This window comes from Pristiophorus japonicus, chromosome 14 (assembly GCF_044704955.1).
Source record: "Pristiophorus japonicus isolate sPriJap1 chromosome 14, sPriJap1.hap1, whole genome shotgun sequence".
Classification (NCBI taxonomy): domain Eukaryota; kingdom Metazoa; phylum Chordata; class Chondrichthyes; family Pristiophoridae; genus Pristiophorus; species Pristiophorus japonicus.
In genome coordinates this window covers 63,369,223-63,392,085 of record NC_091990.1, presented here as the reverse complement: position 1 = coordinate 63,392,085, position 22,863 = coordinate 63,369,223, and the positions used below count along the sequence as shown (strand labels likewise).

At 46.9% G+C, this 22,863-nt stretch overlaps 1 protein-coding gene across 5 annotated transcripts in view; it reads right to left on the bottom strand.

Annotated features, from left to right (window-relative positions):
- LOC139279927 (adhesion G protein-coupled receptor B2-like) overlaps nt 1-22,863 on the bottom strand; it is a 1,236,268-nt gene that overhangs the window by 455,435 nt on the left and 757,970 nt on the right. For all 5 annotated transcript variants that reach the window (XM_070899255.1, XM_070899259.1, XM_070899256.1 and 2 more), the window contains one exon: nt 20,932-21,000. In XM_070899255.1, the coding sequence (XP_070755356.1) occupies nt 20,932-21,000 (69 nt within the window). The remainder of the gene's footprint in view (nt 1-20,931; nt 21,001-22,863) is intronic.

Sequence of the window (22,863 nt, the reverse complement as noted above, 5' to 3'; positions counted from 1 at the left end):
TTGCACACCAGCTGTGTATTGATGGAATAATATCCCTCATTCATTCTGACTATTGTCATCGCTGGGGAAGCTGACATAAGTCGACGCCCTGGCAAAATACCCATCCGTCACCGGCCTTATACATTTATGGGCAACCGACTGAGAGACCCTGGATCTGCCTCAGGTGGAGCACTGGATGGAGCTAGAGACAAAGAAATTGAGGTTGGTGGTGACTTTCGACAGCGAGGGGCAATGCATGGCCACCAGGTCCAACAGGGTGCAGCTTTTCTTGAAGGAGGCTACAGATGTCAGTGACCACCTACCGTGACAATCTGAGCCTGTGGCAGCACTGCTCTGCTGAGCATGTCTGTACAGCCTCTCACATGGGTATTGCTTCTTGCGACCTTGGCCCCTCTGTCAGTCTCCTGCCTTCCGTTCTGCACCTCTCTCCTGTGCACCTGCTGATTTCAGCACAACACAGCGTCGCTGCCATGGATGGTGATTGTCTTCCTTGTCTGATGTAGTGTCAAAAACATCTGCGGCGCCTCCCATCCTGCTAATGTTTGTTTGAAAGGTTCCAAATTTCTCACAAAACCTCTTTGCTGACAAGAACTCTTTGCTGAACGTTTGTTGGTTGAACTGACAAAACTTTGAGCCTTTACTGAAATTGGGCAAACTGCAGTTTAAAAACCCCCATGAACTGCACTTGAAACTCGCCTCCATTTCACTGGTGAGTTTCCCCAGCCGTGAGAAACCCGTGGTGGAGGTGTTCAATTCAAAGGAATGTTAAAATGAAATGAAAGGCCCCTTATTTCCATTCCATTATCAGGTTAATTGCTGTGTTAATTGCTGATCCTGCAAATCCACTGGGAGGACAGATGCTCTCGCTCAGGCCAACAACCACGCTCGACCAGCTCTGTTGGGCGGGCCACATCGTCCGCATGCCCGACACGAGACTTCCTAAGCAAGTGCTCTTTTCACAACTCTTTCACGGCAAGCAAGTCCCAGGTGGGCAGAAGAAATGTTTCAAGGACACCCTCAAAGCCTCCTTGATAAAGTGCAACATCCCCACCGACACCTGGGAATTCCTGGTCCAAGACCGCCCAAAATGGAGGAAGAGCATCCAGGTGGGCGCTGAGCACCCTAAATCTCATCGCCGAGAGCATGCAGAAATCAAGCGCAGACAACGGAAGGAGCGTGTGGCAAATCAGGCTCCCCACCCACCCTTTCCTTCAACCGTTGCCTGTCCCACCTGTGACAGAGACTGTAATGCCCGCATTGGACTGTACAGCCACCTGAGAATTCACTTTTAGAGTAGAAGAAAGTCTTTCTCGATTTCGAGGAACTGTCTGCAATGATAATTGCTGACTTGCTTGTGCTTGTTGATTGTGGCAAGCAGGTTACTTGCACGTAAAGAAAGAAAGACTTGCATTTATATAGCGCCTTTCACGACCACTTTTGGAGTGTAGTCACTGTTGCAATGTGGGAACCGCGGCAGTCAACTTGCGCACAGCTAACTCTCCCACAAATAGTAAAGTGATAATGACCTGATAATCTGCTTTTTTGTTACGTTGATTAAGGGATAAATATTGGCTGGGGCACCGGGGATAAGTCCCCTGCTCTTCTTCGAAATGGTGCCATGGAATCTTTTATGTGCACCTGAGAGAGCAGACAGGGCTTCGGTTTAACGTCTCAACCAAAAGACAGCACCTGCGATAGTGCAGCACTCACTCAGCACTGCGCTAGAGTATCAGCCTAGATTTTTATGTGCTCAAGTTGCTGGAGTGGGACTTGAACCCACAACCTTTTGACTTAGAGGTGAGTGTGCTACCCATTGAGCCAAACACATCTCAGTTAAATACGGAAGTCAGCGCGTTGAAGCGGGGTTGCGGTTGCGCTTCAATGCCATTTTATTTTTACTACCCCAACCCACCCATTCTCGGCTGTGTAAGCGCCCCTCCAGCATCTCTGACAATACAGTACTCCTTCAATACTGCAAATGCCTGGTGTGGGGCTTGAACCCCTTCTGACTCAGACCTGAGAGTGCAGCCAACTGGCTTGCAACATTGCTTTATAAGGGGAAGATCCTAACTAACCAACCTCCTTACTTTCTTTGAGAAAATGATATCCTGAGTTAACTGTGGTACAAGCCTTATCTCAGTAGTAGCACTCGTGCATCTGAGTTAGAAAGTCATGGCTTCAATGTCCACTCCAGAGACTTGAGCAAATAATCCAGGCTGACACTTCAGTGCAGTTTTGAAGGTGTTCTGTATTGTTGGAGGTGCTGCTTTTTAGATGAGAAGTTAAGGTGAGGCCCAATCTGCTCTCTTGGATGGATGTAAAGGATCCCATGGTATTATTTGAAGAAGAACAAGGGAGGTCTGCTGGCCAATATTTATCCCTCAATCAACATGATTGAAACAGATTATCTAATCAGTTATCTCATTGCTGTTTTTGGGACTTTGGCTGTATGAAAATTGGGTGTCGCATTTCCCTACAACAGTAAATACACTTCAAAAGTATTTCATGGCTGTAAAATGCTTTGTGATAGCCTGAGAACATAAAAGGTGCTGTATAAATATACGTTATTTCTTTCTCTACTCTACTACGTGCTCTACTCGGAGTTCCTTCATGGCAAACGAGCCAAAGGTGGGCAGCGGAAACGCTACAAGGACACCCTCAAAGCCTCCCTGATAAAGTGCAACATCCCCATTAACACCTGGGAGTCCTTGGCCCAAGACTGCCCGAAGTGGAGAAAATGCATCCGAGAAGGCACTGAGCACCTCGAGTCTCATTGCCGAGAGCATGCAGAAGCCAAGCGCAGGCAGCGGAAAGAGCGTGCGGCGAACCAGTCCCACCCACCCCTTCCCTCAACGACTATCTGTCCCACCTGTGACAGAGTCTGTGGCTCTCGTATTGGACTGTTCAGCCACCAAAGAACTCACTTCAGGAGTGGAAGCATGTCTTTCTCGATTCCGAGGGACTGCCTATGATGATGATGATTTATTTCTTTAAACCCGATGATGTGAAGTACTCAGACTTCTAAAATACATTTGACAGAGTTCCACACGAGTAGCCTGAACAGTGCAGACAAGTGTGAAGTACTGGATATAGGGAGGAGAAATAGGCAACATACTGGGCCAGTAGTTCTCCAGGCCCCACAAGGAAACCTTGGGATTCCCCTGCCCTGTGCTTCCCTCCTCCTTCCCTGACTGCAATTGCCTCTGGAAGCCCCTCTTATCACTTATCATAGTGCCAAACAATGTTGCAATAGCTGAGGAGGAAGTTGAAAGAGACTAGGGGCTAGATTTTACACTTTTTTGCATATCGCCCAAAAATGAACGTTATTTCCGGCGGGGGCGGTAAAAATGGGTTTTCAGATCGTCGGCTTTTCGCCCATTCTCAAAGCACGATCTCTCCATTTTTTTAATTGGGCGTTACCGTGAGCGATATGAAATGGGTGGTCATGTTAAATCTCTCTGACCTTCTGCTGTAAGGTGTCGCCATCCTTAGCAATGGCATGGCAACGCTTGATTACCGCAATTCAGGAGGTCAAGGGCCATCATGACATGCACAGAAGAGGAGACAGAGAAAGAGGAAGCTGAGAAGGACTGAAAGCGTGTGTGGCTGTGGTGTGTGCTTGTTTGGCTGTTGTGGGAGGCATGAGGGAGATTCACCAGCAGCAAAAGCCGACTAAGCACCAAGAACATAGTTGATACCGAGTTTTTGTCCAACAAATAAGGTATAACATGGAAGGGACGGTAGACGCCCTGGAGCTGGTAGCCCGGAACACTGGTGACAGAGAGCTCCCAGTGGTCCCGGAGCGCAGCACTGCATCCCCATTGCCAACGGACGGGACCGTCCTCTCCCGTATCCGTCCAAGTAGCGGTTTGGCCGTCATTTGGCCGTCATTCGCGCCCCCCCCGCCAATGAAGCATCGCCTGAGGAGCCCCTCGGCCAGGTGGCTTGGAGTCAGGAGGGGAAGGGGAAGGGGTAGAGGTGGGGAGGAGAAGCACTGGGCGGGGGGAGAGGGTTGTTTTTTTACAGAAATACTGATGATTTCAGACAAATGTTCGGTTTAAATGTTTTTTATTTAAGAAAGCCTTGTTGCGCATTGGCTCAGATAGCTGCACCGTTACACGCTGGTGATTCCTTAACATCAAAGGGTATAATTTCACTTAACTTCAATCAACTTAAACTTTAACTGTCACCAAGGTGATGCCCACCATTGATGTATGACCTGCACACCCAGCAGTGTGTTAACCTTGTTAATAACACCAATGTTCTTTCAGGCAAAGTGCTCATTGATGAGCTCCTGATGTAAGGCTCTTGCAGCTACCATGCCATCACGGGCCCCTTCATGCGGTCTACAGGGGGGCGCGGGCATGGTTTCAGTGTCAGCCTGATTGTCTGGGCCAATATCAGCATCCGTCTCCTCGTCCTCCTCTTCCTCTCTGTGGTGAGGTGGACTGTCAGACTCTTCAGGCAATTCTTGTCCCCTCCTGATAGACAAGTTGTGCAGCATGGAGCACACGACTACGAATTGAGCTACCTGCTCAGGGTGGTATTGGAGCTCGTCTCCTGAGTGGTCCAGGATTCTAAAGAGCTGCTTAAGCACTCCAATGGTTTTCTCCACGATATTGCGTGTGGATCTGTGGCTCTCGTTGTATCGCCTCTCAGCTTCGGTGTGGGTGTCACGCAGGGGGGTCATCAGCTTGGTGGCGAGGCCATATCCTTTGTCACCAAGCATGCAGCATTGACCTTGTTACTGATTGTTAAACAAGTCAGATACAGTGCTCTCACGCAGGATGTGAGCATCATGGATACTGCCTGGAAATTTAGCATTCGCTGCCATTATAATTTGCTGGTGGTCGGCAACGAGTTGGACATTCAGGGACTTAGTTGCAGTTCCTGAAAACTTCTGCATCTTGAAAAGGTGCCTGCATCGCGATGTGCATGCAGTCTATTGTTCCCTGCACCTTGGGGAAGTTTGCAATTCTGGAGAATCGGAGAGCCCTCTCAGTCTGTGCCTCCCTGGTCATAGGGAAGCAGATCAAATCCCTCCCGCATGCGTACAGGGCTTCAGTGATCTGTCTAATGCAGCAATGTGTGGCATGCTGAGACAGACCGCAAATGTTGCCAGCTGAGGCCTGAAAAGAACCCGATGCGTAGAATGACAGTGCCGTGGTGACTTTAACCTCGACGGACAGTGCAGTACTGATGGTGCTGGCAGGCTGCAGATCTCTCCTTATCAGCTGGCATACCTCAGTGATAACCTCTTTGTGGAAGCGCAGTTTCTGAAGGCAGGTGGTGTCGGGCAAATCGGGGTAAGACTGCTTCTCCCTGTACTTGCGGGGGATGTAACGTCTGGTCCTTCTCATTAGTCTGACACGTCTTACATTGGGCACGTAATGCTGCGGAATGTACATTCGGCCATCTTGAGTCTGCAGCATGTAATTGGTCATCAAGAAAGGGTGATAAAGGATAGGCCCCATTGCAGTAGCTCTCTGTTTTCCACTGACTGGTCTCAAAGAATGAATGTCCTGACGAAGACACCGATTAAATTCCAATCGGTCACAGTATGGTCAAGATGTTTGTACAGATATACAGAGACATCACCTCCAAACACCTCCAGAGTACATCCGAGCAGAGCAGCCTTTTAAAGGATGCGACATGTGATGTAGCGCATAGCATCCATAACACTGTGATTAGTTCCGGTTAGTTCCATGTTTTCTGGGCGGTTTTTTGGGCGAGCGATATTGTGGGCGATATGTGTGCGAGGGAGTTAGATGTGGCCCTTACGGCTAAAGGGATCAGGTGGTATGGAGAGAAGGCAGGAGTGGGGTACTGAAGTTGCATGATCAGCCATGATCATATTAAATGGTGGTGCAGGCTCGAAGGGCCGAATGGCCTGCTCATGCACCTATTTTCTATGTTTCTATGAGGTGGTGAAAGTGAAACTGAGTGATCTCCTAGGCGTTAGTTTCAGCAAATGTGATCTTTACGACAAAAAAAAAATGGGCAGGCGGTATTAATGAATCTTGGCATTAATTCCGTGATGAAACTAACGCTGGGCAATATTATGGGCATTGATTTCAACAATTCTGATGATTCCGCCCCAAATAAGTGGGCAGGCAGTATTATTTTTTCCCGGCGTTACGCACATGGGGCAAGTAACGCTCGGCGATAAGTTTCCGAAAAATGTCCATCAGTTTCCATGTTGTGGCTAAATGGACAATATATGGGCGTTATACGTCATTGCAGCAGTAAAATGGATGTTAAGTGGGTGTTAAGCATGTAAAAAAAGTGGAAAATCTAGTCCTAGGAGTCTGAGTAGACTCGACGCTCACATCTGCAATCTATGTGGAATAGTAATCAAAAAAGCAACAGAATGATGCAATATACAGCCTAATCAGTATACAAATCAGAAGAAGTCCTGATCAAACTGACTAGGCAGGTAGTGCAACCCTGAGTCCACCTCGCTCTCCAACCGGTACACTGTTCTGAGTACCGGTGGGTGCGATGGTGGCTCTGGGGAGTGCAGCCAGAGCCAAGTCCACAGCACCACGGGTGGCTCAGCTGCACAGGGCGGAGGAAGAAGAATGGAAGAGCTATAGTGGTAGGGGATTCAATAGTCAGGGGAGCAAATAGGCGTTTCTGCGGCCGCAGACATGACTCCAGGATGGTATGTTGCCTCCCTAGTGCCAGGGTCAAGGATGTCACTGAGCAGCTGCAGGGCATTCTGGGGGGAGAGGGTGAACTACGAGAGGTCGTAGTCCACATCGGTACTAATGACATAGGTAGGAAGAGGGATGAGGTCCTGCAGGCAGAGTTTAGGGAGCTAGGATTGAGATTAAAAAGCAGGACCTCAAAGGTAGTAATCTCCGGAATACTCTCAGTGCCACGAGCTAGTGAATACAGAAATAGGAGGATAGAGCAGATGAATGCGTGGCTGGAGAGTTGGTGTAGGCGGGAGGGCTTTGGTTTCCTGAGGCATTGGGACCGCTTCTGGGGGAGGTGGGACTTGTACAAGCAGGACGGGTTGCACCTCAACAGAGCCGGGACCAATATCCTCGCGGTGGGGGTTTGCTAGTGCTGTTGGGGAGGGTTTAAACTAGCTTGGCAGGGGGAATGGAGCCTGAAAATAGATTCAGTAGGGAGGGGAGTAAAGCTGGAATTAGAAAGCAAAATTAAAGAAAGTGAGTTTGAAAGAGAGAGGAAACAAGTAGGAAAAAAGGGTAAAAAACAACTTAAAGGTACTTTGTCTAAATGCACATAGCATTTGTAACAAAATAGATGAGTTGATGGCACAAATTGAGACAAATGGGTATGATCTGATAACCATTACAGAGACGTGCTTGCAAGGTGACCAGGACTGGGAATTAAATATTCAGAGGTACTTTGACAATCCGGAAGAACAGACAGAAAGGAAAAGGAGGTGGGGTAACTCTATTGCTAAAGGATGGAATCACTGCAATAGTAAGAAACGATATTGGCTCAAATGGTAAGGGTGTTGAAACAGTTTGGGTGGAGATAAGGAATAATAAGGGGAATAAGTCACTGGTGGGCATAGTCTATAGGCCCCCTAACAGTAGCAATTCTGTTGGTCGAGCATAAACCAGGACATAGTGGGGGCTTGTAAAAAGGGAACAGCAATAATCATGGGTGATTTTAATCTTCATATTGATTGGACAAATCAAATTGGTCAGGGCAGCCTTGAGAAGGAGTTCATAAGATTGCGTAAGGGACGTGTTCCTTGAGCAGTATGTAACAGAACCAACCAGGAGGCAGGCGATCTTAGATCTGGTCCTGTGTAATGAGACAGGATTAATAAACAATCTCCTAGTAAAGGATCCCCTTGGAATGAGTGATCATAGCATGATTGAATTTCAAATTCAGATGGAAGGTGAGAAAGTTGGATCTCTAACCAGCATACTAAGCTTAAATAAAGGAGACTATGAAGGTATGAGGGCAGAGTTGGGTAAAGTGGACTGGGAAAATAGATTAAACTGTAGGACGGTTGATGAACAGTGGTGTACATTTAAGGAGATATTTCACAACTCTCAAGAAAAATATATTCCAGTGAGGAGGAAAGGGTGCAAGAGAAAAGATAGCCATCTGTGGCTAACTAAAGAAATAAAGGACGGTATTCAATTAAAAACAAGGGCATACAAAGTGGCCAAAACTAGTGGGAGGACAGAAGATTGGGAAGTTTTTAAAAGCCAGCAAAGGGCGACTAAAAAAATGATTAAGAAAGGAAAGATAGACTGTGAAAGTAAACTAGCACAAAATATTGTTATGTATGTAAACATTGTAACTGTGTAAGACTTGCCACCAGAGGGCACAACTGTTGGAGGCCCAAAGGTCACCTGCACACCTTGTGCAAGGGAGCATAAAAGGTTGTCTGCCATGCTGCTTAGGCACTCTGGAGTTGTATTAAAGAGACTAAGGTCACATCAGTTTTAGCTCACAGTAATCAGTCTTGTGGAGTTCTTCCATACTTAACAATTGGCGACGACGAACAGATTACGAACTTTTATGCGGTCATGGCTGCCATTGGTATTTTAGAGAGATTTGTAGAGGGTGATGATTGGGAAGCCTTCGTTGAATATCTCAACCAGTACTTCATGGCCAACGAGCTGGATGGGGACAATAAAGCGATCAAGCGCAGGGTGATTCTCCTCACCGTGTGTGGCTCCACAATATATGGCCTCATCAAGGATCTGCTCGCACCGGAGAAATCAGCAGAGAAAACATATACAGAGTTGTGTACGCTGGTTCAGAACCACCTCAAGCCGAAGGAGAGCATCTTAATGGCCAGGTTTCGCTTCTACACGCACCACCGCTCCGAGGGCCAGGACGTGGCGAGTTATGTCGTCGACCTGAGACGCCTTGCGGGAACTTGCGAATTTGCTGGATTTTTGGGAGAAATGCTGCGGGACTTTGTTGTGCTTGGCATCGGCCACGAGGTCATTCTTCGCAAGCTGCTGTCCGCTGAATCCCTAGACCTGAGCAAGGCCATCACGATAGCCCAGGCATTCATATCCACGAGCGACAATACCGGACAGATATCTTCCCAGCATTGAAGCTCACTGGCAGATACTGTGCATAAAATAATGTTGCTAGCAGGCAGAACTGCATATGTCAGGGCCTACACATCTGCAGCTGCAAGACCTAGGATGACTCAGAGTCCACCATCAGGCAAATCCATTCACACCATGTTGGCGCTGCGGGAGTAATCATCGAGCCCATCAATGTCGATTCAAGCACTACGTGTGCAAAGACTGCGAAACAATGGGGCACCTCCAGCGAATGTGCAAGAGTGCTGCAACTCACCACGTGGCAGAGTCGGCAGAGGATGATCGATCCGGCACGGGTCACACAGAACAAACAAGAGAGGCAACTCAACTCGAGGAAGAAGTGTATGGGGTACACACCGTCACCACCAAGAGCTCTCCTATTATGCTGAAAATCCAAGTGAACGGTATCAATGGAGTTGGACACGGGGGCGAGTCAGTCAATTATGAGCCAGAAGGCTTTTGAGAAACTGTGGGGCAACAAGGCACAAAGGCCCAAACTGAGCCCGATTCAGACAAAGCTGCGCACCTACACCAAAGAGCTCATACCTGTCATTGGCAGTGCGGCAGTTAAGGTATCGTACGATGGAGCTGAACATGATTTATCACTGTGGATTGTACCAGGCTATTCGGCAGAAGCTGGGTGGGAAAGATTCGATGGAACTGGGACGACATCAAAGCATTATCTTCATGCCTCGTGCACCCAAGTGCTGAGCAAGTTTCCGTCGCTATTTGAACCAGGCACCGGCAACTTCACAGGCGCCAAGGTGCAGATCTATCTAGTCCCCGATGCAAGGCCCATTCATTACAAGGCTCAAGCGGTTCCATATATGATGAGGGAGAAAGTCGAGATCGAACTGGACAGACTTCAACGAGAGGGAATCATATCGCCAGTCAAGTTCAATGAATGGACCAGTCCGATTGTTTCGGTGTTGAAAAGCGATGGCACGGTCAGAATCTGTGGAGACTACAAGGTAACGATCAACCGAGCCTACAAGACCAGTATCCTCTACCCAAGGCGGATGACCTGTTCGCAACGTTAGCGGGGGGAAATCGTTCACCAAGTTGGACCTAACCTCCGCCTACATGACATAGGAGCTGGCTGAATCTTCGAAAAGACTGACGTGCTTCAACACGCACAAAGGACTGTTTATAGACCACAGGTGCCCTTTTGGGATTCGCTCGGCTGCTACCATCTTCCAGAGGAACTTGGAGAGTCTGCTGAAAGCAGTTCCACGCACCGTTATGTTTCAAGATGACATCCTGATCACCAGTCGTGACACCACCGAACACCTGCACAACCTGGAAGAGGTTCTAAGTCGACTAGACAGAGTGGGACTCAGGCTGAAATGCTCCAAGTGTGTTTTCCTGGCACCACAGGTCGAATTTTTGGGGAGAAAGATTGTGCTAGACAGCATCAGACCCACGGACTCAAAGACAGAGGCCATCAAGAATGCACCCAGACCACAGAATGTGACGGAGCTGCGTCGTTCCTGGGACTCGTCAACTATTTTGGTGACTTTCTACCCGGGTTAAACACTTTGCTGGAACTGTTGCACATGTTGCTACGTAAGGGTTTGGCGTAAATCTCATGAGACAGCCATTGAGAAGGCCAGAAACCTACTTTGTTCTAAACGTTACTTGTACTGTATGACCCGTGTAAACGATTAGTGCTAGCTTGTGATGCATCTTCGTACGGGGTCGGCTGTGTGTTACAGCAAACCAATGTATCGGGCAAACTTCAACTGGTTGCATACGCGTCTAGAAGTCTGTCTAAGGCTGAAAGAGCCGACAGTATGGTCGAGAAAGAGGCATTAGCATGTGTATATGGGGTTAAGAAAATGCTCCGATACCTATTTGGATTTCGGTTTGAGCTTGAAATTGACAACAAACTGCTCATTTCACTGCTGTTTTCAGAAAGCTAAGGTATAATCACCAATGTTTCGTCCTGCATCCAAAGATGGGCACTAACATTGTCTGTCTATGATTATGTTATCTGCCATAGACCAGGCACAGAGAACTGTGCTGATGCCCTCAGTCGGCTACCATTGCCCACTACCGGGGTGGAAATGGCGCAGCCCGCAGACTTGCTTCTGGTTATGGATTCTTTTGAGAGCGAGGGGTCACCCGTCACTGCTCGCCAGATCAGGACCTGGACCAGCCAGGATCCTGTGCTATCACTTGTAAAAAGTTACGTCCTCAATGGGAGCTGGTCGGCTGTTCCTGGGGAAATGCAAGATGAAATTAAGCCGTTTCACCGACGCAAAGATGAAATGTCCATCCAGTCGGATTGTCTTGTATGGGGTAATTGCGTGGTTTTACCAAAATAAGGCAGGGAAATGTTTATACATGACCTACACAAAACCCACCCAGGCATAGTCATGATGTAGGCTACAGCCAGGTCGCATGTTTGGTGGTCCGGCATTGACTCAGACTTAGAGTCATGCGTACACCATTGCAACATGTGCTCACAATTGAGCAATGCACCAAGGGAAGCTCCATTGAGTCTGTGGTCATGGCCCTCCAAACCGTGGTCCAGGATCCACGTAGATTTTGCTGGCCCCTTTCTCGGAAATATGTTTTTAGTTGTAGTGGACGCTTACTCTAAATGGATTGAATGCATAACCATGTCATCCAGCACATCCACTGCCACCATTGAAAGCCTCCGGGCTATGTTCACCATCCATGGCTTGCCCGACATCCTTGTCAGTGACAATGGACCGTGTTTCACCAGCTTGGAATTCAACGAGTTTATGACCCGCAATGGCATCAAGCATGTCAGGGCTGCCCTGTTTAAGCCCGCATCCAACGGTCAAGCGGAACGGGCAGTCCAAACTATCAATCAGAGCTTGAAACGGGTGACGGAAGGCTCCTTGCAGACCCGCTTATCTCGGGTTCTGCTCAGCTACCGGACGCAACCCCACTCACTCACTGGGGTTCCCCCTCCAGAATTGTTAATTAAGAGAGCACTCAAAACCAGGCTCTCCCTAGTCCACCCGATCTAAATGATCATGTGGAAACTCGGCGTCACCGGCAAAACATGTACCACGATTGCGTGGCTGTATTGCGTGACATTGATGTTAACGTCCCTGTGTTTGTCCTTAATTACGGTCATGGTCCTAAATGGGTCGCTGCCACTGTCTTGGCCAAGGAGGGGAAGAGAGTGTTTATCGTCAAACTATTGATTGGACAAACATGCAGAAAGCATTTGGATCAGACCAAATTGGGGGTCACAGACAACCAGGAACAACCTGAAGAGGACATCACTATCATCAATCCAACAACACACACCCAACCAGCAATCAACCTCACTGTCTATCAAGAGGATGAACCCACCAGCCCCAACAGTCCTGTCAGACCAGCCACGCCGCAGTGCAGCAATGGTCCGACCAACTCACCCATGGCAGTGTTTGAACTCAGATGATCAACCAGCGAGCGTAGGGCCCTGGATCGTCTCAACTTGTAAATAATTTGTATCAAAGACTTTGGGGGGGGGGGGGAGTGATGTTATGTATGTAAACATTGTAACTGTATAAGACTTGCCACCAGAGGGTGCAACTGTTGGAAGCCCAAGGGTCACCTGCACACCTTGTGCAAGGGAGTATAAAAGGTTGTCTGCCATGCCGCTTAGGCACTCTAGAGTTGTATTAAAGAGACTAAGGTCACATCAGTTTTAGCTCACAATACTCAGTCTTGTGGAGTTCTTCCACACTTAACAAATATAAAAACAGATAGCAAGAGTTTCTATAGGTATATAAAAAGGAAAAGAGTGGCTAAAGTAAATGTTAGTCCATTAGAGGACGAGGCTGGGGAATTAGTAATGGGGAACATGGAGATGGCAGAAATTATGAACAAATATGTTAGAGGACACTAACAATATTCCGACAGTAGATAGTCAAGGGGCTATGGGGGGGGGGGAGGGGGGGAACTTAACACAATCACAATGATTAAGGAGGTGGTACTCAGTAAGATAATGGGGCGAAAGGCAGATAAATCCCCTGGACCTGATGGCTTGCAACCTACGGTCTTAAGAGAAGTAGCGGCAGGGATTGTGGATGCATTGGTTGTAATTTACCAAAATTCCCTAGATTCTGGGGAGGTCCCAGCAGATTGGAAAACTGCAAATGAAATGCCCCTATTTAAAAAAGAATATAAGAAATAGGAACAGGAGTAAGCCATACGGTCCCTTGATGCTTCTCCACCATTCAATAAGATCATGGCTGATCTGATCATGGACTCGGCACCACTTCCCCGCCTGCCCCCCATAACCCCTTATTCCCCTTATCGGTTAAGAAAAATATCTATTTCTGTCTTAAATTTATTCAATGTCCCAGCTTCCACAACTCTCTGAGACAGTGAAATCTCTGTTTTAAATGGGCAGCCCCTTATTCTAAGATCATGCCCTCTAGTTCTTGTCTCCCCTATCAGTGGAAGCATCCTCTCTGCATCCACCTTGTCAAGCCCCCTCATAAACTTATACGTTTCGATAAGATCACCTCTCATTCTTCTGAATTCCAATGAGTAGAGGCCCAACCTACTCAACCTTTCCTCATAAGTCAACCCCCTCATTCCCGGAATCAACCAAGTGAACCTTCTCTGAATTGCCTCCAAAGCAAGTATATCCTTTCGTAAATATGGAAACCAATACTGCACGCAGTATTCCAGGTGTGGCCTCACCAATACCTTATATAGCTGTAGCAAGATTTCCCTTCTTTTATACTCCATCCCCTTTACAATAAAGGCCAAGATACCATTGGCCTTCCTGATCACTTGTTGTACCTGCATGCTATCCTTTTGTGTTTCATGCACAAGTACCCCCAGGTCCCGCTGTACTGCGGCAATTTGCAATCTTTCTCCACTTAAATAATAACTTGCTTTTTAAGGCAGACAAAAAGCAGGAAATTATGGACCAGTTAGCCTAACATCTGTTGATGGGAAAATGTTGGAGTCCATTATTAAAGAAGCAGTAGCAGAACATTTTGAAAAGCAAAATTCGATTAGGCAGAGTCAGCATGGATTTATGTAGGGGAAGTCATGTTTGACAAATTTGCTGGAACTCTTTGAGAATGTAACGAACAGGGTGGATAAAGGGGAACCAGTGGATGTCGTGCATTTGGACTTCCAGAAGGTATTTGACAAGGTGCCACATAAAAGGTTACTGCACAAGATAAAAGTTCACGGGGTTGGGGGTGATATATTAGCATGGATAGAGGATTGGCTAAGTAACAGAGGACAGAGAGTCGGGATAAATGTTTCATTCTCTGGTTGACAACCAGTAACTAGTGGGGTGCCGCAGGGATCAGTGCTGGGACCCCAACTATTTACAATCTATATTAACGACTTGGAAGAAGGGACCGAGTGTAATGTAGCCAAGTTTGCTGATGATACAAAGATGGGAGGAAAAGCAATGTGTGAGGACACAAAAAATCTGCAAAAGAACATGGACAGGCTAAGTGAGTGGGCAAAAATTTGGCAGATGGAGTATAATGTTGGAAAGTGTGAGGTCATGCACTTTGGCAGAAAAAATCAAAAAGCAAGTTATTATTTAAATAGAGAAAGATTGCAAAGTGCCACAGGACAGCGGGATCTGGGGGTACTTTCGTATGAAACACAAAAGGATAGTATGCAGTGATCAGGGAGGCCAATGGTATCTTGCAAAGGGGATGGAGTATAAAAGCAGGGAAGTCTTGCTACAGTTATATATGGTATTGGTGAGGCCACACCTGGAATACTGAGTGCAGTTTTGGTTTACATATTTACGAAAGGATACACTTGCTTTGGAGGCAGTTCAGAGAAGGTTCACTAGCTTGGTTCCGGGGATGAGGGGATTGACTTATGAGGAAAGGTTGAGTAGGTTGGGCCTCTACTTATTGGAATTCAGAAGAATGAGAGGTGATCTTATCGAAACGTATAAGATTATGAGGGGGCTTGACAAGGTGGATGCAGAGAGAATGTTTCCACTGATGGGGGAGACTAGAACTAGAGGGCATGATCTTAGAATAACAGGCTGCCCATTTAAAACAGACTTGAGGAGAAATTTCTTGTTTCAGAGGGTTGTACATCTGTGGAATTCGCTGCCTCAGAGAGCTGTGGAAGCTGGGACATTGAATAAATTTAAGACAGAAATAGACAGTTTCTGAAATGATAAGGGGATAAGGGGTTATGGGGAGCAGGTGGGCAAGTGGAGCTGAGTCTATGATCAGATCAGACATGATCTTATTGAATGGCAGAGCAGGCTCGAGGGGCCGTATGGCCTATCCTGTTCCTATTTCTTATGTTCTTAAACTATACAGTGCTTTGGTCAGACCACAAATTGAATATTATGTTCAGTTCTAGTTGCCAGGAAACAAAGATCTATGTGCTGGAGGCAATGCAGAGTAGAATCACAGAGGTGCCAGTAAGGGGAAGTGGAGAAACTTGATGTTCAATGTTAACTCTGGGCGTGAGCAGGAAGTGCAAGGTCCAGGGATCACCCATGACAGCAACAACATGAGGCCTAAGCCATTTTACCTCCCATATTCCTGATTGGAATAGCTAAGTGGCCGGTGGGAAGGAACCCGATTTCGTGTGGCAGGGGGCTGATACTGAAGATCTAAGGGAATGGTCGCTGGCACTTTGCTAAGTTGTAAGAGGGGCTTCCAGAGGCAACTGCAGTCAGGGGAGGAGGAAGGAAGCCCAGGGCAGGGGAGGCCCAAGGTTTCCTTGTGGGGCCTGGAGAACTACTGGCCCAGAAGAGACCTTAAAGCATTGTAACTTACTTGGGCCTCTTCTGACCTTGACGCTGCCTGCTGTCAGGTTTCACTGGTGGTCTGGCACGTTGCACGAATTGCGTAATCCAAGTAAATGACATGTCAGCGTCCAATTGACATAATCGGACCACAACTTTTAAATATTAACAAGGCCCCTGCCGAAAGCTGGCAGTTGAAACAGTGGCATGCGCAGTGGAATGCAGCGGGAAGCACCCGACCACCATTTTAACCACCCACACAGCCTGTTCCAGCTGAGCAGACAGTTAAACTCGGCCCTATGGGCAATTCAGCCCGGAAATCAGGCATTTTAGAGGTGATCTTATAGAAGCAGATGATAGTAAATGGCATCGAGAAAAATAACACTTTAAATTAAACTGTTGGAGTAGGACAAGGTGACACAGGTTCCAACTAATAAAAGGTTTCTGTAGCATTGATATCAGGAGGCTCTTCACACAGACTGCGATTGGAATTAACCTCTGAGCAGGCAAAAACCCTGGAACCATTTTGGGAACAATTAGATGCAGCAGTAACGTTTTTCTGGATGGATTATTACGATGGGCTGAATGGTCTTCCTCATCTATACGCATCTTATGATAAGAGACGTCTCAGAGGGAATCAGAGAGAGCTCAGTGGGAGAGAATCAGAGAGAGCTCAGTGGGAGAGAATCAGAGAGAATTCAGGGGGAGAGAATCAGAGAGAGTTCAGAGGGAGAGAATCAGAGAGAGTTCAGGGGGAGAGAATCAGAGAGAGTTCAGAGGGAGAGAATCAGAGAGAGTTCAGGGGGAGAGAATCAGAGAGAGTTCAGAGGGAATCAGAGAGAGTTCAGGGGGAGAGAATCAGAGAGGGTTCAGGGGGAGAGAATCAGAGAGAGTTCAGGGGGAGAGAATCAGAGAGAGTTCAGAGGGAGAGAATCAGAGAGAGTTCAGAGGAAGAGAATCAGAGAGAGTTCAGGGGGAGAGAATCAGAGAGAGTTCAGGGGAAGAGAATCAGGGAGAGTTCAGAGGGAGAGAATCAGAGAGAGTTCAGGGGGAGAGAATCAGGGAGAGTTCAGGGGGAGAGAATCAGAGAGAGTTCAGGGGGAAAGAAACAGAGAGAGTTCAGGGGGAGAGAATCAGAGAGTTCAGGGGGAGAGAATCAGGGAGAGTTCAGAGGGAGAGAATCAGAGAGAGTTCAGGGGGAGAGAATCAGAGAGAGTTCAGGGGGAATCAGAGGGATTTCAGGGGGAGAGAATCAGAGAGAGTTCAGAGGGAGAGAATCAGAGAGAGTTCAGGGGGAGAGAATCAGAGAGAGTTCAGAGGGAGAGAATCAGAGAGAGTTCAGGGGGAATCAGAGGGAGTTCAGGGGGAGAGAATCATTGAGAGTTCAGAGGGAGAGAATCAGAGAGAGTTCAGGGGGAGAGAATCAGAGAGAGTTCAGGGGGAATCAGAGAGAGTTCAAATGGATGCATTGATGGTCATTTTCCAACAGTCTGGAGGGTAGCTAATGTAACACCACTTTTTAAGAAAGGAGGGAGTGGGAAAACGGGTAATTATAGACCGGTTAACCTGACCTCAGTAGTGGGGAAATTATTGGAATCAATTATTAAAGATGAAATAGCAGCACATTTGCAAAGCAGTGACGGGATCGATCCAAGTCAGCATGGATTTATGAAAGGGAAATGCTGCTTGACAAATCTAGAATTTTTTGAGGATGTAACTAGTAGAGTGGACAAGGGAGAACCAGTGGATATGGTGTATTTGGACTTTCAAAAGGCTTTTGACAAGGGCCCACACAAGAGATTGGTGTGCAAAATTGGGGGTAATGGACTGACGTGGATAGAGAACTGGTTGGCAGACAGGAAGCAGAGAGTCGGGACAAACGGTCCTTTTCAGAATGGTAGGCAGTGACGAGTGGGGTGCCGCAGGGCTCAGTGCTGGGACCCCAGCTATTTATAATATACATTAACGATTTGGATGAGGAAATTGAGTGCAATATCTCCAAGTTTGCAGATGACACTAAGCTGGGTGGTGGTGTGAGCTGTGAGAATGCTAAAAGGCTGCAGGGTGATTTGGACAGGTTAGGTGAGTGGGCAAACGCGTGGCAGATGCAGTATAATGTGGATAAATATGAGGTTATCCACTTTGGTGGCAAAAACACGAAGGCAGAATATTATCTGAATGGTGGCAGATGAGGAAAAGGGAAGGTGCAACGAGACCTGGGTGTCATGGTATATCAGTCACTGAAAGTTGGCATGCAGGTACAGCAGGCAGTGAAGAAGGCAAATGGTATGTTGGCCTTCATAGCTAGGGGATTTGAGTATAAGAGCAGGGAGGTCTTACTGCAGTTGTACAGGGCCTTCGTGAGGCCTCACCTGGAATACTGTGTTCAGTTTTGGTCTCCTAATCTGAGGAAGGACGTTCTTGCTATTGAGGGAGTGTAGCGAAGGTTCACCAGACTGATTCCCGGGATGGCAGGACTGACATATGAGGAGAGACTAGATCGACTGGGCCTGTATTCACTGGAGTTTAGAAGGATGAGAGGGGATCTCATAGAAACATATAAAATTCTGACGGGACTGGACAGGTTAGATGCAGGAAGATTGTTCCCAATGTTGGGGAAGTCCAGAACCAGGGGACATAGTCTAAGGATAAGGGGTAAGCCATTTGGGACTGTGATGAGGAGAATCTTCTTCACTCAGAGAGTTGTTAACCTGTGGAATTCCCGACCGCAGAGAGTTGTTGATGCCAGTTCATTGGATATATTCTAAAGGGATCAAGGGGTATGGAGAGAAAGCAGGAAAGGTGTACTGAGGTGAATGATCAGCTCTGATCTGACTGAAAGATAAACATAGAAAATAGGTGCAGGAGCAGGCCATTCGGCCCTTCGAGCCTGCACTACCATTCAATAAGATCATGGCTGATCATTCCCTCAGTACCTCTTTCCTGCTTTCTCTCCATACCCCTTGATTCCCTTAGCCGTAAGGGCCATATCTAACTCCCTCTTGAATATATCCAATGAACTGGCATCAACAACTCTCCGGCAGGGAATTCCACAGGTTAACAATTCTATGAGTGAAGAAGTTTCTCCTCATCTCAGTCCTAAATGGCCTACCCTTATCCTAAAACTGTGTCCCCTGGTTCTGGACTTCCCCAACATCGGGAGCATTCTACCCGCATCTAACCTGTCCCGCCCCGTCAGAATCTTATATGTTTCTATGAGATACCCTCTCATCCTTCTAAACTCCAGTGAATAAAGGCCCAGTTGATCCAGTCTCTCCTCATATGTCAGTCCAGCCATCTCGGGAATCAGTCTGGTGAACCTTCGCTGCACTTCCTCAATAGCAAGAACGTCCTTCCTCAGATTAGAAGACCAAAACTCAACACAATATTCCAGGTGAGGCCTCACCAAGGCCCTGTAAAACTGCAGTCAGGCCTCCCTGCTCCTATACTCAAATCCCCTAGCTATGAAGGCCAACATACAATTTGCCTTCTTCACCGCCTGCTGTACCTGCATGCCAACTTTCAATGACTGATGAACCATGACACCCAGGTCTCGTTGTACCTCCCCTTTTCCTAATCTGCCGCCATTCAGATAATATTCTGTCTTCGCGTTTTTGCTCCCAAAGTGGATGAGCTCACATTTATCCACATTATACTGCATCTGCCATGTATTTGCCCACTCACCTAACCTGTCCAAGTCACCCTGCAGTCTCTTAGCGTCCCCCTCACAGCTCACACTGCCACCCAGTTTAGTGTCATCTGCAAACTTGGAGATATTACACTCAATTCCTTCATCGAAATCATTGATGTATATAGTTAAGAGCTGGGGTCCCAGCACTGAGCCCTGCGCACTCCACTAGTCACTGCCTGCCATTCTGAAAAGGACCCGTTTATCCCGATTCTCTGCTTCCTGTCTGCCAACCAGTTCTCTATCCACGTCAGTATATTACCCCCAATACCATGTGCTTTGATTTTGCACAGCAATCTCTTGTGTGGGACCTTGTCAAAAGCCTTTTGAAAGTCCAAATACACCACATCCACTGGTTCTCCCTTATCCACTTTACTAGTTACATCCTCAAAAAATTACAGAAGATTTGTCAAGCATGATTTCCCCTTCATAAATCCATGCTGACTTGGACTGATCCTGTCACTGCTTTCCAAATGCGCTGCTATTTCATCCTTGATAATTGATTCCAACATTTTCCCCACTACTGATGTCAGGCTATTCGGTCTATAATTACCCGTTTTCTCTCTCCCTCCCTTTTTAAAAAGTGGTGTTACATTAGCTACCCTCCAGTCCATAGGAACTGATCCATAATCGACAGACTGTTGGAAAATGATCATCAATGCATCCACTATTTCTAGGGCTGCTTCCTTAAGTACTCTGGGATGCAGACTGTCTGGCCGCAGGGATTTATCGGCCTTCAACCCCATCAATTTTCCTAACACAATTTCCTGCCTAATAAGGATATCCTTCAGTTCCTCCTTCTCCCTAGACCCTCGGTCCCCTAGTACTTCCGGAAGGTTATTTGTGTCTTCCTTCGTGAAGACAGAACCGAAGTCTTTGTTCAATTGGTCTGCCATTTCTTTGTTCCCCATTATAAATTCACCTGAATCCGACTGCAAGGGACCTACTTTTGTTTTCACTAATGGTGGTGCAGGCTTGAAGGGCCGAATGGCCTACTCCTGCACCTATTTTCTATGTTTCTATGTTTCTATCAGAGAGAGTTCAGGGGGAATCAGAGAGCATTCAGGGGGAATCAGAGAGCGTTCAGAGGGAATCAGAGAGCATTCAGGGGGAATCAGTGATCGACGAGGGGAAATCAAAGATGGTCAGAAACAAATGAGTGGGAAAAATTGGACGCGGGGGGTGATCTGGATATGTCACTGGAGTTAACCCAGTAAGGTCAGAGGCAACCATATCAAATCGTAGCCTTCTTACTGGCATCCATCATTCTGTTACTATATTACAAATCAAATTGAATACTAGACTAAATAAACGTATCAGTTAATATGCTTGTTACCAGCATCGTTGAGCTGAGCTAAGCTATGTTTGACCTCCATTCCCAATGCAAACAATGCTGGCAATATGAGTGCAGCCAATTGGAAGTCATACATGATCCCCATGTAGTAGAAAGGCCTACTTACCTGCAGTGCATCGTCCCATTTTGCTTTGTTCTTTGCTTCAAGCATATAGCTGATAATCTGAAAGAACTTCTGGGTAAATAAAAAAGAATGGAAATTATGTCATTATTTTATTTCTCCACATCTCATCTTGCAAGTTATTTAATTTACAATATTGATCATTCACAGTGCTTTTGGAAATGTGATCTGAAAGAAAGATCTGCAATCTTTTTAGGCCAAAAAGGTTTCCCACTACTCAGTGTTTTATCCCCAGAGTAATAGCTGCCAGTGAGCTACATGGTGATAAATTCACTGTGCAGCTCAAATGATTTTATAAACTGTGAGTGAAACTGCAACAGATTATGGGTGTCAGTAGAACAAGAAGAATCAAATGATGCTGAATTGTATTGGCAGTTATTTCCTGGTGTATGCAGAATACACTGAGCAATTTATTTAAAACAGCGTACTCGATTTTAACCCCACCTTGCCCAGCGAGAATGGTATGTAGGATAGGTTAATATTAGGCCAAGTCCACTTAATGGCTCGAGGTCACTCCGCGCTGGCCTGGCGCCATTTCATCTTGGCCTACCTTCAAATTGTCCGAGGCTTCCGCTACAGTTAGGCGGTGCATTACTTTACAATCGTAAGTGATTTTAACATCGAGTCGGGGGAGGCTCGTACTGTGTGTCCCCAACAGCTGAACCACGGTGGGAGGCGCCAACTGGCCAAAGAGGCACCAGTAAGTTTTGTAAATTGACTTTTATGAGAAAGCACTGTGGGCCAGGAGGAGCTGGAGTGTTCCTCCAGCCTTGCAAGGAGTCTTTGGGCCTCCTCGGCCCTGACCTTGCCTCTCCTCTGCCCAGTGCTTAGGTTATGTCGAGAACTGTTCCTTCAGGTTCCTGGTGTCCTAAGGCTCTCGTGCCGATTTCCCACTCCCACCCACCGGCCCTGGAATCAGTTTTGCCAGTTTTCAGCAGGAGACAGTGCTGCAATACTTTAGTCAGGCTCGAGATTTAAAGTGACTCGTGCCTGACACTAAGCTACCCCTTGCCCAGCCCGAGTAAATTGAGGCCAGTTGTTTTGCTCTTTCCTCACTATTAATCAGTTAGTGCGATTGTTCAGTAATAAGTGTGGGTGGGAAGTGAAAACCTTTGAAAGTTAACAGAGCTACAGTGAGAAAGGACTCTTCATATTGGTAGTGTAGTGCCACTAGATTCAGTTCAGTAATTATAAATAGTGCTATCTGATTGTACACATCAATCTCTATACCTGTCTCTATATATTTTGGAATACTGTGAGACTCCGATTATGCCCAGACTCATTTGCATATATAAAATCTGTGTAGGGCTCACCCAATAGCAGAGTGAATAAAGAACTGAGCTGTGTAATACTGAACCATCCAGACCACAGGATCCATGCAACAAAGAGTTCAGGGAGGAGGGGATTGCAGATTGGGAGGAGGTTGTAAAGATAATGAGAAGTGTAAGACTAAGATGAGAATTTTAAATTTGAAGCATTGAGAGACTTAGAAAAGTATGGGTAAGTAAGGCCCGAGGTGATGGATGAGAAGAACTTGGTGTGGAATGGGATCAGAGCAGTAGAGTTTTGGACAAACTGGAGTTTATGGAGAGTGGAGGTTGAAGGCCAGCACGCAGAGCATTGGAATAATCAATCTGGAGTTGACAAAAGTACGTATGAGGGTTTAGGTGGCAAATAGGTTCAGGTAGAGGTGAAGGAGGGTGATGTTACGGAGGTGGAAGTATGCAATCTTTGTGATGGAGAGAATATGGGGTCTGAAACTCAGCTCAGAGTCTTAAACTGGAGGTCAGATAAGAAGACCCACAACACAGAGAAAGTGGAGGGGTCAAGAGAGTTGGTGGAGAGGTAGAGCTGGTTGTTCACATAAAACATATAAGAAACAAAACTGTTGGAGGAAATAGAAATGCTGTAATCCAG